The sequence below is a fragment of the Marmota marmota genome, unplaced genomic scaffold (assembly GCF_001458135.2).
Source record: "Marmota marmota marmota unplaced genomic scaffold, marMar, whole genome shotgun sequence".
Classification (NCBI taxonomy): Eukaryota; Metazoa; Chordata; class Mammalia; order Rodentia; family Sciuridae; genus Marmota; species Marmota marmota.
The window spans coordinates 4805807-4819569 of record NW_026000102.1 but is presented as its reverse complement, the minus strand read 5'-3'; the positions used below and the strand labels follow the sequence as shown (position 1 = coordinate 4819569).

The 13763-nt window shown below is 57.1% G+C and overlaps 3 protein-coding genes across 6 annotated transcripts in view; 2 read left to right on the top strand and 1 right to left on the bottom strand.

The window, feature by feature from the left end:
• Positions 1 to 6657, top strand: part of LOC107155429 — a 27740-nt gene extending 21083 nt beyond the window's left edge. Inside the window, 4 exon segments of the mRNA XM_048783562.1 lie at positions 2472 to 2617; positions 2694 to 2957; positions 4444 to 4584; positions 4634 to 6657. Coding sequence (XP_048639519.1) covers positions 2472 to 2617; positions 2694 to 2957; positions 4444 to 4584; positions 4634 to 6214 — 2132 coding nt within the window. The 3' untranslated portion in view covers positions 6215 to 6657.
• LOC107155553 (espin-like) lies at positions 1036 to 4756 on the top strand. 4 transcript variants are annotated; one of them, XM_048783708.1, is made up of 4 exons: positions 1036 to 1353; positions 2472 to 2617; positions 2694 to 2957; positions 4444 to 4756. In XM_048783708.1, the coding sequence occupies exons 1-4, from the start codon at positions 1086 to 1088 to the stop codon at positions 4693 to 4695; spliced, it is 930 nt and encodes a 309-aa protein (XP_048639665.1). In that variant the 5' UTR covers positions 1036 to 1085; the 3' UTR covers positions 4696 to 4756. The 4 variants fall into 4 exon arrangements, with proteins under 4 accessions (XP_048639665.1, XP_048639666.1, XP_048639667.1 ...); XM_048783709.1 differs by lacking the exon at positions 4444 to 4756 and adding an exon at positions 3222 to 4408 and having other exon boundaries at positions 1047 to 1353; XM_048783710.1 differs by lacking the exon at positions 1036 to 1353 and adding an exon at positions 2025 to 2245 and having other exon boundaries at positions 4444 to 4730.
• Positions 6658 to 9546: 2889 nt separating the features above from the next.
• Positions 9547 to 13658, bottom strand: Tnfrsf25 (TNF receptor superfamily member 25). The gene is made up of 8 exons (XM_015501459.2): positions 13444 to 13658; positions 12953 to 13114; positions 12785 to 12863; positions 11569 to 11624; positions 11379 to 11486; positions 11134 to 11168; positions 10334 to 10514; positions 9547 to 10127 (listed from the first exon to the last, which is right to left on the bottom strand). Exons 1-8 carry the CDS (start codon positions 13568 to 13570, stop codon positions 9799 to 9801), a joined length of 1077 nt encoding a protein of 358 aa, XP_015356945.1. The 5' UTR covers positions 13571 to 13658; the 3' UTR covers positions 9547 to 9798.
• Between the last annotated feature and the right edge of the window lie 105 nt (positions 13659 to 13763).

Sequence of the window (13763 nt, the reverse complement as noted above, 5' to 3'; positions counted from 1 at the left end):
CAAATGAGTAGGGGAGGGTTGCCGGTGGGGGCGGCGCCAGCCCCAGAGGGGGAGGGAAATCTAGACACCGCCCCCTCCCCAGTGCGCCCGCAGGTCCGCCCTCTGTCCTCCTGCTTCTTCCCGAGGGCCCCCACCCCACTGAAGACTTGACCCAAAGCGAAGGCTCTGAGTTACCTTCCCTCCTGCCAGAGCGGGACTGGGAAGTGTGGCCTCAGGCAGGTCCCCTCTCCTCTCCAGACCTCCTCCCTTCCTCTAAGGAAGTCTCTCAGCTCTGGTGGCTGGTGTTTCTGATGAACCCGTTTTACGGGCAGCGATGAGTGGACTAGTTTCAGGAGGCAGGACTGCTCATAGGCGTTCTTCCTGCCCCTGTCCATCCTCAGTTCCCCTCCACCTCTCCTCTGGTTCTTCCAAACTAGCGCAGACTTGAGTCCTCTCACATACCCCAGGAATTCTTCCTAGTCAGATTCCTCCGGGGCCCTTCTCCCTCTGGCTATCCCCCTGGGCAGCGTGTGTGGGTAAACACACGCTCTACCATGAGCTACAAGGGCTCCTGGGCATCCTTTATTAAGAACTACTGGTGACCAGGATTCCTATCCTCTCTTCTGTAGGATGGGGCACTGCTCTGCCTGACAGGCTTCCTGGAAGGTGCCCCCAACCCAGACCAGCAGGTTGGCTTCCTCACCCAGTTACTCACTCAGTGCAGGGACCACGTTCAGTGGCCCCATCCTAAGCTTCATCTCTGACTAGGAGTGTGGTTCATATGGAGCCCCAGTCCACACAGCGTGGGCCATGGGAGCATGTCACTACTGGCTGAGCCTCCAGAATGTCCCCAGCCCACCCTACCTCTGCAGTCAGTTCCTCCGTTCTTCTGCATCCTGCAGCAAGGACAAGGAGAAATGGGGACAGGGGTGTAGCTCAGCGGTAGAGCTCTTGCCTGGCATGTGTGAGGCACTGGGTTTGACTCTGCACCACATATAAATAAATAAATATAAAAAAAAAAAAAGAAGAAGAAGAAGAAATAGACTTTGGGCTGCCCCCGACACCCCTCCTATCAGAGCCTGGGCTGGGTGCCCTAGCCCAAGCGAATGCCAAGGCGGAGGCCTTGTGAACAGACCAGGGCCAGTGGTGACCCTGTGCAGCACTCAGGGAACTGGACATACCACCCTTATGGGGCCCCAGAGTGGACTGAGCCAGGGTCACAGGACAGGAAAGCTCCTCCTCTCTTCTCGTCCCTCCTGCCCTCCCTGGTCCTCTTGCTGTCCCCATCTTACCCTGGCCCCCTCTCCCTCCTAACTTTGCTGTCACTTCTCTTCTCTCGGTTCCTAGAAGTGAGAGTCCTGAGGCACAGGAAGAGTGAGTAGCTGCGCGCGCGGTTCCTGCCTGAGGCTGAGGGTGGGGAGAAGGCTCATCAAGGAGAAACCAGACAGAATGGGCTGGGACTTGAGGAAAGGGCAGACCAGGGGCCAGTAGGCAAGGGGGGACCTCAATGTCACAGAGGGGCTCTTGAACCCCACACCAACCCTCATACCCCCACCACACCCACATATGTGCCCAATCATTCTGTGCCTGGCTGACAGTTTTGCCAAAAAAAAAAAAAAAAGCAGACTGTATGCTTGTCTCTCTTTTCCTCTCCTTGTGATGCACTCTGGGATCCCCATCCCAGGCAGCTGAGAGCTTCTGGCCTGTTTTGTTCACCTCCACCCCCAGATCTGACCCCTTCCTCAGGGTTCCAAAATCCCCATTCACCTCCACCAGCCACGCTGGAAAATGCAAACTCTGCCCAAGTATTTGCATGCCATCTGCCTGGCCCTTCTTCCTCAGTGCCCTCTCCCATGTCCTTAGTAAGCACCCCCTTCCAGGGTCCCCGGGAGCTGAGTAGTGTATTGCCATAAGTGTGCTTCCCGCTTGCAGTCAGTGTATCTGCTCATCTGTGGGTGTGGGGACAGGGAGGGTGGTCTGGCTAGGTGCCAGTACTCCAGGGTCCTGAGTCCTTAAGGCTGTGGAAGCCCCAGCTGACTCAGTCCAAAGGTCACTGGGCTTTGCTGATGCAGGGAGAGGGCTGGAGAGAGACTCCACCCTGGTAGGGCTGAGCCAGGGAACCTGGGACAAAGGTCAGGTGGCTGGCCCCAGGTAGTGTTTTGGAGCTGACCGGCAGTGGCTGGGCGGAGACATACCAGGGTCCCCAGGGCCATTCCAACAGCCACCATGAACTCCCAGGGGCCTCCAGGCGGGGCCTCTACGCCCCGTGAGTAGGGCCAGGAGAATGGTGGGGCCACCATGGGCTGGGAGCTGAGGGCCCACTTCTGGGTGCCCTGAAAGCTGCTTGAGGTACCCTGGGATCTAGAGAGCTACCTCTGGCCCCAGGGAGGGCCCCACCTGTCCTGGTTTGGGATGGGGGCTGCAGAGAGAAAGGTGGAGGATGGTGGGGTTATAATCCTGCCCCCAATCAGTGATTCTCCTCCTGTGGGCAGGCACTAAGTCTTTCAACATGATGTCCCCAACGGGTGACAACTCAGAGCTACTGGCTGAGATCAAGGCAGGCAAGAGCCTGAAGCCAACACCGCAGAGCAAGGGGCTGACCACAGTGTTCTCAGGCAGCCGGCAGCCAGCAACCCAGGTAGGAGACTGACGGGTGCCCCTGCCCTGGCTCCCCTTGCCTGCTCAACACTCAGCCCCACCGCTTCTTCTTGCAGCCTGACACACAGGTGCCACCTGTGTCACCTGCCCCATCTCGGGCCCGGAGCCCCACTCCACCAGCCGTGGGGCCTCAGCCACTGCTCAATGGCAGCATAGTGCCCGCACCACCCACCACCCCTGCGCCAGGTGTGCAGCTCAATGTGGAAACGCTCGTCCCCATACACGATGAGCAGGGCCGGCCCATCCCTGAGTGGAAGCGCCAAGTGATGGTGCGCAAGCTGATGGTGAAGATGCAGGAGGAGGAGGAGCAGAAGCGGAAGGTGGGTGGGGCAGGGCTCCCCAGAAAGCCTTGGGGTCTGCGTTCAGCCTACAGTCCATTCCCTGTGCCACCTCTCCACCTGAAGGGGCCCTTCAGCCTCAGACAGTGCCCAATGCCTTTGGAGGAAAATGAGGTTGCAGAACCCCCCAGAACTGGTCCCAGTCTCTCTGCCCCAGCAGCTTGTTCTTAGAAGAAGAAAGATGGCAATGTTTACCAAGCTCTCCTGTGCCCTCCAATCACCTGGGACCTTGATATTCTGTTTCAGGTCATCTTGGGGGTGCTGAGATTCTGCATTTCTAACAAGCAACTAGGTCTGGCTGATGATGACACTGTCCAAGGACCTCACTGTGTGGTCTAGAGGGCTTTGGTCCCAGCCAAACTGACTTGGGCTCTGCTCAGCCCTGCCACTGTCCAGCTGCTGGCACTTAGCTTTGTCCAGTCTCAGTATGGCATCTGTGGGATGGGCTAATTAACACTAGCTGATGATTACCATCATTCATGAAGCAAATGTTCCCTGAGTGCCATCTACATGGCACACACACGTGAAATCTGGGAATTTGTGGTGAATATACCAAGGTCTGCTTCCAAGGGAGGTGTGTGTGTGTGTGCATATCAACAAGCAAATAAATGTCCCCAAGGAGACGAAACAGATGATGTGATAGAGTAACAACTGGGGATACAAAGCAGTGATCATATCTGGCGCTGTGAGGCCTGGCCAGCTACCTGGAAGAGAATGGGCATTTTCCTGGAGCAGTGGGGAGCCTGGGGCGGTGAAGCAGGCAGCTGCATCGTCATCCCTGTATGTGGGAAACTACAGTGGGTCAGGACGGATCAGGAGGCCTGTGGGGAGGTAAGGTCAGCCCCCAGCATGGAAAAGCTGGCCACAGAGAGCTGATCAAGAGGTAGAGGAAAGTGAGGAATAAATGAGAAGCGTCCCAAATATTGTGTTAGTCCAGTGGGGTGCAGGAAGGGGTGGGAGTCACAGTGGGAGCTGCAGTAGAATGGTGTGGTCTCTCATTCAGCATGTAAAACTTTTCCACCCGGATAGAGAGAGCATGGGACACAGGAGAGCCTGAGAAGCATCAGTGGGCTAGCATGAGAGGCTTCTCTGGAATCTGGCTTGAAACTAGGGTTTGGATGGGGTTGTGAAGGGCCTCCTTGCCTCTCAGCTTCAAGGCCTTTCGCATGTTCCTTGAGTGGTGTAATGAGCAGCCAAGCCAGGCATGGAGATCCTCTCTGGCGGCCTGCCCTCCCTGCCTTGCAACAGCGACCAGCGTCCAGGTGTGCCCCCACCATCAACCAAAGTGGACACTGTCCAGAGCGAGGAGCCGAAGCCTTTGCGCGGTGTAATAGCCCGCCAGCCAGGCGTGGCCCATCCCTACAAATGCAACCCATTACACCACCCAGGACATGCAAAAGGTTCCGCTGCGGGAGCTGGGCCAGAGGGAGACGCGCCTCCCTCCCCTCTCTTCTCTTCCCCGCCTTAGCTGACATCGGCTAGCTCCTGCTGCTATCCCCCGGAGGGCTGGAGGTACTCCCAGGAGCACAACGCCATCCTTGGGCCCTTCGGGGAGCTCATGACTGAGGCCGACGTCCTCCGCATTGAGCAGCAAATCGAGAACCTGCAGGTACTACACAAGGCTCAGAAGCTGGAAGCGCGCCTGCAACAGTTGGCAGCTGGAGCTGGAGCAACTGCTGCCCGTCTCAGCCGCCCTGTCGGCTCCACGCTTCACCATTGACCCCCGCCGCATGCACGGCCGCGCCGCCAGCCTGCCCGCTTGGTGCAGCAAGATCTCCACGCTGCTCAAGAGCATGGCCACGCTACTGGCCGCACTGGGCGGACGGCCCGCACACCTGGCGGAGCTGCTGACAGCCGAGACTGGCCAGCCGCTGGAGCCGCTGCCTGATGCACCCTCACGACCAGGGCCGCTTTGCTTGGGCCGCTCGCACTCTCTCAGCTGGTGCCGGGAGGCCGTGGCGCGCGAGATCCTCGAGTGCGGCGTTTCGGTGCAGCAACTCCGAGCCACCTATGAGCTGCGTGCCCAGGGCGCGGCATCCACCAGCTGCCAGCACCACAAGTTCCCGCAGCCGGCCAGCACTCCAGACCGTGAGCCCATCCTGGAGGAGGACTACGTGGCTGCCGGCTCCGAAGAGCAGAGCGCTGCGGTGGCAAACGGACTACTGGACTCTGAAGAGCCCTTGGGTACCTTGGGCCTGCCTGAGGTGCAGGACCCCCAGGTGGCACTGCCAGAGCCCGAGCAGATAGCGCACAGGCCGCCACTCTCCACTGAGCTGCCCGGCGTCCAGGACTACATCGACATGCGCAAAGAGCGCATTGTCTACCTTTTCCTGGAGCATTGGCGCAAGTGGACCTTCCGGGGCCCTGGGCGCCACACCCAGGTGCGTCTGCGCAAACTTCTGCCTCGCATTGTGGCAGCAGGCGCTGGCACTGTCCCAGATGAAGAGGTAGCCTCCCCGCCCCCGGAGGGCGACAATGAGGCCTACGGTCAGGATAAGCGGTGGCGGCACTTGCTGAAGCAGAGGCAAGTGGTAGGCAAGTTGCTGGGTCACTGGCGGAGTCTGCTACAGCAAGTACCCGCACGGCAACCACGAGGCCCAGGCCTGGCGCATGGCCTGTACTGGCCCCAGCACTTCCTGCCACCCCTGGACGGTGGCACCCCTCGACACTACGACAGCCTCACGCTGGACCTCTTCATGCTTGGCTACTTCCAGCTGCTAGAGATGCGCCTGAGCCGCGAGGAGCGCAAGTTCCGCCATCTGCTGTGTTATGAGATGTTCGACCGGCTGGGCAGCCACCCGTGGGAGCTCATCCGCCTCTTCCACCGCCTTGTGATTGAGGAGGTGGAGGCCGGCAGGCGCAGCTGGAGCGATGGCTTCGAGGACCTCAGGTGCCAGTTCTTTGGAGACAGCCCAGAGGCTGAGCTGGCCAGGGAAGAAGAGAAGGAAAAAGAGGAAGAGAAAGAAAAAGAGGAGGAGAAGGAGCCCCCCGAAGAGGCTGTGCCAGCTGACATGGAGGACCTGACAGAGGAGCAGCCAGAGGCCCCTGCCCCAGCACCACAGCCCCTTCCTGCCACCCATCCCCCCAACTCAGACCCATCTTGTCTCCCAGCCCCTGCTGAGGACCCTTTGGAGTTGGTGTCTGAGATGGGCGAGTTCAGCAATGAGGACATCTGTCGCTACATTGACCGTAGCTTCTCTTTCTGGAAAGAGAAGGAGGCAGAGATGTTTGACATCTGAGCAGTGAGTTCAGAATTTACTCTTGAGCATCTTAACGTGGGTCTGGATACCTGCATGATGCCCTCCAGAAGCCAGAAGCCAGCAGGGGCTGGAAGAACCCAGGACCGGTGAAGAGCTGCTTGCTCAGGACCAGGCTGCCTCAGCCTTCAAGGTCCCCTCTAGACAGGATATGGGGCATTTGCCTGTATACGCAAGGCATGGCACCTGGCAAAGCTGGGTGTTCCCCTCTAGCCCCATTGCTGAGCTCTGTGGGGAGCCAGGTAGCAGAATCAGTCCCTCAGAGAGTGAGGGATCATGGCCCTATCTTGGGGCACTGTGGCTGTGTCTCTGGCTTTTCAATGGGTTTGCAGCTACCTCCTTGGCCACCTGTGGTGTTCTGTGTGATGTGTGATGTGGACAGACTCTCCTCTGTGACATCCAAGGAATAAAGCCCTTTGCTGTAAGCTGTCTGTGTTGGATGCCCCTCACATACAGTGTCATTGCAGCCCCACAATTGTGGAGCAGGTGTCCACTCCTTTGGGAAAAGGGCAAGCATGAGCCATAAGGTACCTCACAGGGGAACCAGGGACACTCCGAGTCCCTGAGCTAGCCAGGTGGTAGTGGTTGGTGGGGGGAGTCTTCTGTACAGATATTCTGGATGATGGACCTGGTACAATACATCTACCTGCCCCCATGGTAAATCAGGCTCAGGCCTCTGGGGTCCAGCTGTCCGTTCTCCATCTCAGCTCTGATCTCCCTGGCACCACCTGTAGTTCTCTGGCCTGGGTCGTGGTGGGGGGTGGAGGGCATGTGGAGAATGGGGCAAGAGGCACCCTCTGAGGAGACTATCAGGCACCTTCATTCATCTATCTCTTAGATGGGCATCAAAAGCATCTCTTCCTGTGACCACATCTGTGTTCTATTGTCCCTGGATCCCTTCAGGTGCCCTGGGTTGCGGGTGCATCCCCACCCTGTCTTTCTCAGCCACACCGATCCTGAAGCTTTATGGTTGTTTCAGGAGGAGGAGGAGGAGGCCCGGCTGGCCAGCCTGCCTGCCTGGAGGCGAGACCTCCTTCGGAAGAAGATGGAAGAGGAGAGGTGAGCTGGGGGTCAGGAGGAGGCTGAGCTGGCTGTGTGTCTTGACTGTCCTCTTCAGGTGGCAGAATCAACTAACAGTGTCTCTTTCTCCTTCCAGGGCGCAGAAGCGGTAAGTGCAGGGCTGGCCAGGACCTGACACCCTTTCCACCCAGTTACAGTAACTTAGTCTTTTGCCCCTTCATCCAACACATATGCTGTCACTCGATTCTTGCAGCATGACTACTCTGCTTCTAATAACACCACTGGACCCCTTTCTCCCAGTAACTGCTCACCTGCCCCCAAAGTCTAGCTCTCATGCTCTGATAACCTTGTTCCGAAATGAGCCAGTGCCCATCTTCCACTAACCCAGCCTTTCTACCCTACAGTTAGCCCAACCCCATGATCACTACCTTGATCATCTGCCCCAAGTAATCTAGCCCAGTGCTGTCCATTAGACATACAATTTGAACTCTACATGTAATTTAAATATTTCTAGGGCCCACATTGAGAAAATAAAAAGGCACAGGTGAAATTCATTTTAATAAAATTTAACCCAAAACATCAAAAAATATGTCAACATATAATCAATATGTCACTAATGAAGTGTTTTACACTCCCACTCATGCTTAGGGCCTAGCCTGTCAACAGAACAGGTTACCCTTATGTCTGTGTGTGTCTGTGGTACTGGAGAAGCACTACCACTGAGCCACTGAGCTACATCCCCAGTCCCCTACCCCTGTGCTCTAATAACCTATTCCTAATTCCCCAGCCTCTGCCTCTCAGTAATGGGGTGTCTAGATGCCCAACCCCAACCTGCAATAATCCACATTGACAGCTCTGGACAACTGAGGTCCTGGCCCCAGTCCTCTCCCCTTTAAACCCTGTAACTCCCCTCTTCACACAGTGCCACACCTGACCCATCACCTTCCTTTCCAGTAACACCGCAGCCCATACTAACCCAACCACAGCCTCCCACTCATCCAGCTTCTCTGTGGCCCAATTACCCAACCTGCCCCCAGTCCAGTCCCTGTCCTTCATAGCCCACACTTCCCATGCCCATCCTGGTGCCTGGTTCGCCCTAGTTTCTGGCCCCAGGCTTCACTGCGTTCTGCCCTCACCCCATCTGCAGAAAAGAGGAGGAACGGCAAAAGCAGGAGGAGATTCAGCGGGAGAAAGAGCAGTCGGAGAAGCTGCGGACACTGGGCTACGATGAGAGCAAGCTGGCGCCCTGGCAGCGACAGGTCATCCTGAAGAAGGGGGACATCCCTAAGTAATACTTCGCGGCCCCCTGCCCACAGCCTCCAGAGCTCCAAGAGGTGGGGGTTCCCCAGCCCCCGCCCTACTTGGCCTGACGGTGCGGAAGGTCTGGGAGCCGCGCGGCCCTCCTCTTCCGCGCCAGAATCCTCCCTAACCCCTTTCCCTGGTCCCGCATCCCCAGCCCCGCCAACGCTGGAGCGCGCGCGCCGCCACAGTCGCCGGGGGAAAAAGTGCCCAAGCTGCTGGCGCAAAAAGATGCTGCTTCTTTGCATGCCGACTTACATATATTTGCATGTTCGTTGAATGTCAACGTGTGCAGAGCTCTCCCCAGCCCCGTGGGTGGCGACTGTTTTCCTGCGGGGCGCGCGCTCAGATGCAGCCCCCGCACCCCGGAACCTGGGTCGCTGGCGCATCCTGGGCGGAGGCAGGCCCTAGCTCGGGGAAGGGGTTTTCCTCCCTCCTCGACCCAGATCTGGACCCAGATCTGCACCCGGCCCAGGCCGCATTTCTCATCACCCCCGAGGGTTTCCTCTCAGTCATTTGTTTACCAGAAACCGGTGAAAACTGCCTGTCAGGGCAGAGCTGGGGGCGGAGTTGCTGCTTCCCGGGGCCCCACCTCCCTCAGTTAAGTCTGCGCCCGGTCCCCAGCCAGGCCCCTCGCTTCCCAGACCTTTTACCACCCTGGTGGAGTGAGTGGAGGGCGAGGAGCCCTGCACTTATGGCTCCAACTGCTCCCCGCCCCATCCTGCCACCTCGCTCGCCCATTAAAGCTCTCTCCACCGCCTAGGGCTCGCGTTTACTCTCACTCGCCGAAGCCACGACTTTCTCTCCTTCACCGAGTTAATGGGCCTGGGCGGACGTGGGAGGGGCAGGCTTGGGAGCGCAGAGCTGCACTGGTCTCCACCACCGGTCCCTGCACTTCGGACCCTGCTGGCGAGACTCCCGGCGCCTTTACACCCGGCGGAAACGGAGCCCAAGCCACACTTAACATTCCCAGCCCCAGAGAATTATCCAGAAGCTGCTTTTCTTCAGGGATTTAATACCAAGGCCCCGCGAAACTCAGAGCAAGTCTCTCCCGACAGTCATTCATCCTTCTTCGCCTTAACCCGAGCTCTGCAGGTGAGCAGGGAGGAGGCTTGCTGGCGCTGCTTGCTACACAGGGCCGTGCCACCAGCTTAGTAAGTGACATAAAATGTCTACACACATAAGTAACTGTACTTAAGGCTTCTGCAAGGGTCACCAGAATGTCAAAGTGGCCGGTGGGCCCTGTGTCACGCTCCGCGCTGCAGGCGGCTGCGGAGGTCCTCGGCGCAGCCATCCAGCCCCATGCGCTCTAGGGCTGCGTAGACTGCGCCCAGACCCGCGGGCTGCTGCTGGCGCCAGCGCTTGAGCATCTCATACTGCTGGTCCCGGAAGCGGCCAATTTCTACCTCCACAGCCTCAATCTCTGCCTCACGCAGGCCCAGAGTGCGCACAAACTCCTTCCAGCGCCGCGCTGGGACAGCGTCCATCACGTCATATAGTTGCGGGCCAGGCTGGAGCACTGCAGCAGGCGAGCCTGCAGAGGGTGCTGGCGAGAGCGGGGGTGCCAGAGGAGGGCCTGGGGTGGAGCCAGAGAGAGCCAATGTGGAATAAAGGCTGTGGCCACCATGGGATCAGGTGCTTTCAGGCCTCTGCAGGAGGCTTGCTGGATCTCCCCCACCCATCCCAGTCAGGGAACTGGAAGAGGTCAAGTCGTGAAACCCTAAATTCCCATCTTAGACTTAAGAAAATGGACTCAAGCCTAAGGCCAATGAGGTCTCTTACCAAGATCTCTGCTGGGCAGCTGGTACCAGGACTGTGGCACCTGCTGGCAGGGCACTTCCTGGATCTGAGGGCAGTCAGGGGTCCGGCTGTTGTCTACCAACTGGATGGTGCAGACCTTCCCACTGCTGCCAGGGGGCACCAGAAGGGTGTGGGCACTTTCAGAGGCTGAGAGTTGGGTGGCCTGGAAACCAAGAGAGAACCTACGTCAGTCCTGTCTGCCTGGAAATGCCCCATTACTGCAGTCTCTAGCCAGTAGTGGACATTCCTTGCCATAAGCAATGCTGCTTGCCCCAGAGCCCCTGACTTCTTGGTATGGCCCAGCAGAAGAGCTATTACCTCTGCCTGGAATACCCTGCCCTGCTGCCATCTTCTTGTTCCCCCAACTCTTTGCCCAGGTGTACTCCTCCAGACCCAGTAGATAGCCACTTGAGGGCCTCACCCACTGAAAACAGCTCTCAGCACTTGTGTGTGTGGTATTAAGGATTGAACCCAAGGGCACTTAACCACTGAGCCACATCCCCAGCCCTTTTTATATTTTATTTAGACACAGGGTCACTAAGTTGCTTAGGGCCTAAGTTGCTACACTGGCTTTGAACTTGTGCTCCTCCTGCCTCAGCCTCCCTAGCCACTGGGATTACAGGCGTGTGCCACTGTGCCCCACTACCCTCAGCATATTTGCCTATTAGTTCCATCTTGTGCTGGATGCTGTGCCCCTGATGCCTAATGCCAGAGATCAGGACATATCCTCCCAGTTCCAGAAGGCAAATTCTTCCCAGTGTATACTGGGATGTGAAGCTTACCTGCAGTGGGGTCGGAGCCTCAGTCCCAGCTTTTTCTGCTGACAGAGATACAGAAGATCTGGTCAGCAATCAGACAAGGCCCCTGGACCTGGGTGCTGGTCCAGCTCCTCTTGAGTTCCTCCCCTCCCCGTACATATTCCCTGCCTTAGTTTCTCTACAGGGTTGAGTTGCCTCTGGAACAACCATCCTGACCCCAGGCCTCTGGAAATTGTTTGGGTATGTGTGCTTTGTATGTGTGGACTTACCAGGAACCACTGGTTTGTGAGGCTGGCAGCGGCGGTAAGTATAGATCAGAGTGCCCCCAAGCAGGAACAGGACCACCAGGCCAGCTACAAGCACCTGTGCCCAGAACACTGAAAGAACAGCTGGTGGGTGCTGGGTGGTAGCCCCTTCCCAGCCACCCCTTGGCCCATCCCAGTTCTCCCACTCGCATACTCTGCCTCCAGCCACAAACAGCAGCACAGGGCTCAGGACAGCTCCCCAGGATGCTCCTGTAAAGAGGGACTAGATGAGGAGGTACACCCCAGCAGGGGCTACCAGGAGTGCCCCACAGCTTCCCAACCTGGAGACCTTGCCTTCCCCAGCTTCTCTCCTGTGAGCCTCACTCTGCTCGAGAATTTCCCCAAAGTACTGCTGAAATGTCACTTGTGTCCTTAAAGCAATAACAATCACTACTGTTTTTTAAAACTCTAGACTAGATTAAGGGTCACTAGAATGTCAATTGCATAAGAACAGGGATTTTTGCCTCTTTGGTTCCCTGTGTAGTCCTGACACCTAGAATAACATCTGGGAACTGGTAGATGCTCAGTAAAAAAGACTCAGTGGATAAATGAAGGTGGCTTTCCCCTGATCACAGCCCTGAGAAGAATCTACTGGCACCCCCTGATTAGATGGAAAACCTCAGATCAGAGAGGCTATTTCTGTGAATTTGCCCAAAAACTAGCAGCAAATCCTGAATTAAAGCCCAAGTTCTTAAGCTGTAACTATGGGGCTCTCTCAAAGTAACAGATTTTTTTTTTTGGTACCTGGGATTGAACTCAGGAGCACTTAATCACTGAGCCACACCCCAGCCCTTTTTATTTTTTATTTTGAAACATGGTCTCACTAAGTTGCTGAGGCTGGCTTTGAACTCATGATCCTCCTGCCTCAGCCTCCTCCAGAGCCTCTGGGATTACAGGCATGGTGCCCGCACCCATCCTTGTAACAGACCCATTCTTTTTTCTTTTTTTAATTTTTGTTTTTGGGCACCAGGGATTGAACTCAGGGGCACTCAACCACTGAGCCTAGACCAGTTTGGTATTTTATTAGAGACAGGGTCTCACTGAGTTGCTTAGCACCTTGCTAAATTGCTGAGGCTGGCTTTGAACTCGCAATCCTTCTGCCTCCATCTCCCAAGCTGAACAGATCCATTCTTAATACTTGAATGGAAGAATTACTAAGAAAAATTCTGGCAGAAAGTGAAGATGTACCCCCTTATTTACCTGGCATAAGGTGAACTTAGACTCATGTACTGTCCTGTTTGTCTAAAGTGGGAGCCAAGCTCCCCCCTCCCTGTCCCTTCCTATCTCTAAACTAGCAGCACCTGTCCCCAAAAGCCTCCACCCCACTACCGGTCTCCCTCCCCTCTGGCCCAGGACAGCTAGGAAGTTACGTGGGGCAGGACACGCAGCCATTGCCATATTCATAGAAGCCAGGCAGGCAGGGCCCACAGTCAGCGTCTCTGCTGGAACCTGCAGTCCAAGAGATGGCAGGGTCAGCATGGGAGAGGAGGGGGCTGGAAGAAGGGGACGTGGGGAAGAGAGCCCAGGAGGGTACTCACAGGGCAGCTCTGTGTACAGGGCCTCACAGTCTGGGCAGTGGCGGCAGAGGAAGGGTGAATTTTCCCTACAAGGCTTGACAGAGCAGTCAATCAGCCAGCCAGGCTCACAGCCGCAGCGGGTGTCTGCCACTGCCGAACAGTTCTCCAAGGCCACCTGGAAGGCTGGCAGAGTGTAGGGAGATAGTGCAGGGGTAGTCAGGGGCTCCTACAGAGAAGCCAGAGACCCCCAGAAAAAAGGGCTAGGCCAAAGAGAAGGGTGTGGGCTATCCCCAAAGGGAGAGAATTTGGCCCAACACAGCAGAACAGAGGCCAAAGCACATGGGGACAAGGTGACCAGGAAAAGAAAGGAGCAGAGGCATCCTGAGGAGGGATCAGGTTGGAGGGGTGTGGGGAAGGTGGGCACAAGGTCCTCACAACCAAAGGTTAGGTCCAAGCCAGCCACTTCCTTCAAAGACTACCCCCCCACACACTGAGCACCAGACAGCCCTCACCCTCCTCATCACAGGCCTGGCAGCGGGTACACTGATCCTTAAAGTGGTTATCCCTGGCCAAGAAGGTGCCCTGGGGACAGGGAAGGCAGGTGGAGTTCCCACAGGGTTCTGTGCAAGGGGCCTTCATGTAGTGCCCTGTGGGACCCAGACAGGGGTCAGTCAAGGCACCGCTCAGCACCTCCCAGCTTGCTCCAGTCACTCCCTCCGTCCCTTGCTGTCTCCCTACTTCCCTCCCAGCCCACCCCCAGCTGCGGCCCAGCCCCCCACCTCATCCCAACCCCTGCCAGACCCCTCACCTGCCCCCAGAATACCCTCGTTTC

Excerpts from the sequence above, each read along its gene's own strand:
- LOC107155553 (XM_048783708.1), top strand. The coding sequence starts at position 1,086 with ATGCCAAGGCGGAGGCCTTGTGAACAGACCAGGGCCAGTGGTGACCCT. Across the intron at positions 2,618-2,693 it reads GCCGGCAGCCAGCAACCCAG|CCTGACACACAGGTGCCACC; the intron begins GTAGGAGACTGA and ends TTCTTCTTGCAG. Across the intron at positions 2,958-4,443 it reads AGGAGGAGCAGAAGCGGAAG|CTGACATCGGCTAGCTCCTG; the intron begins GTGGGTGGGGCA and ends TCCCCGCCTTAG.
- Tnfrsf25 (XM_015501459.2), bottom strand. The coding sequence starts at position 13,570 with ATGAAGGCCCCTTGCACAGAACCCTGTGGGAACTCCACCTGCCTTCCC. Across the intron at positions 13,115-13,443 it reads CCAGGCCTGTGATGAGGAGG|CCTTCCAGGTGGCCTTGGAG; the intron begins GTGAGGGCTGTC and ends ACACTCTGCCAG. Across the intron at positions 12,864-12,952 it reads CCTGTACACAGAGCTGCCCT|GTTCCAGCAGAGACGCTGAC; the intron begins GTGAGTACCCTC and ends CTTGGACTGCAG.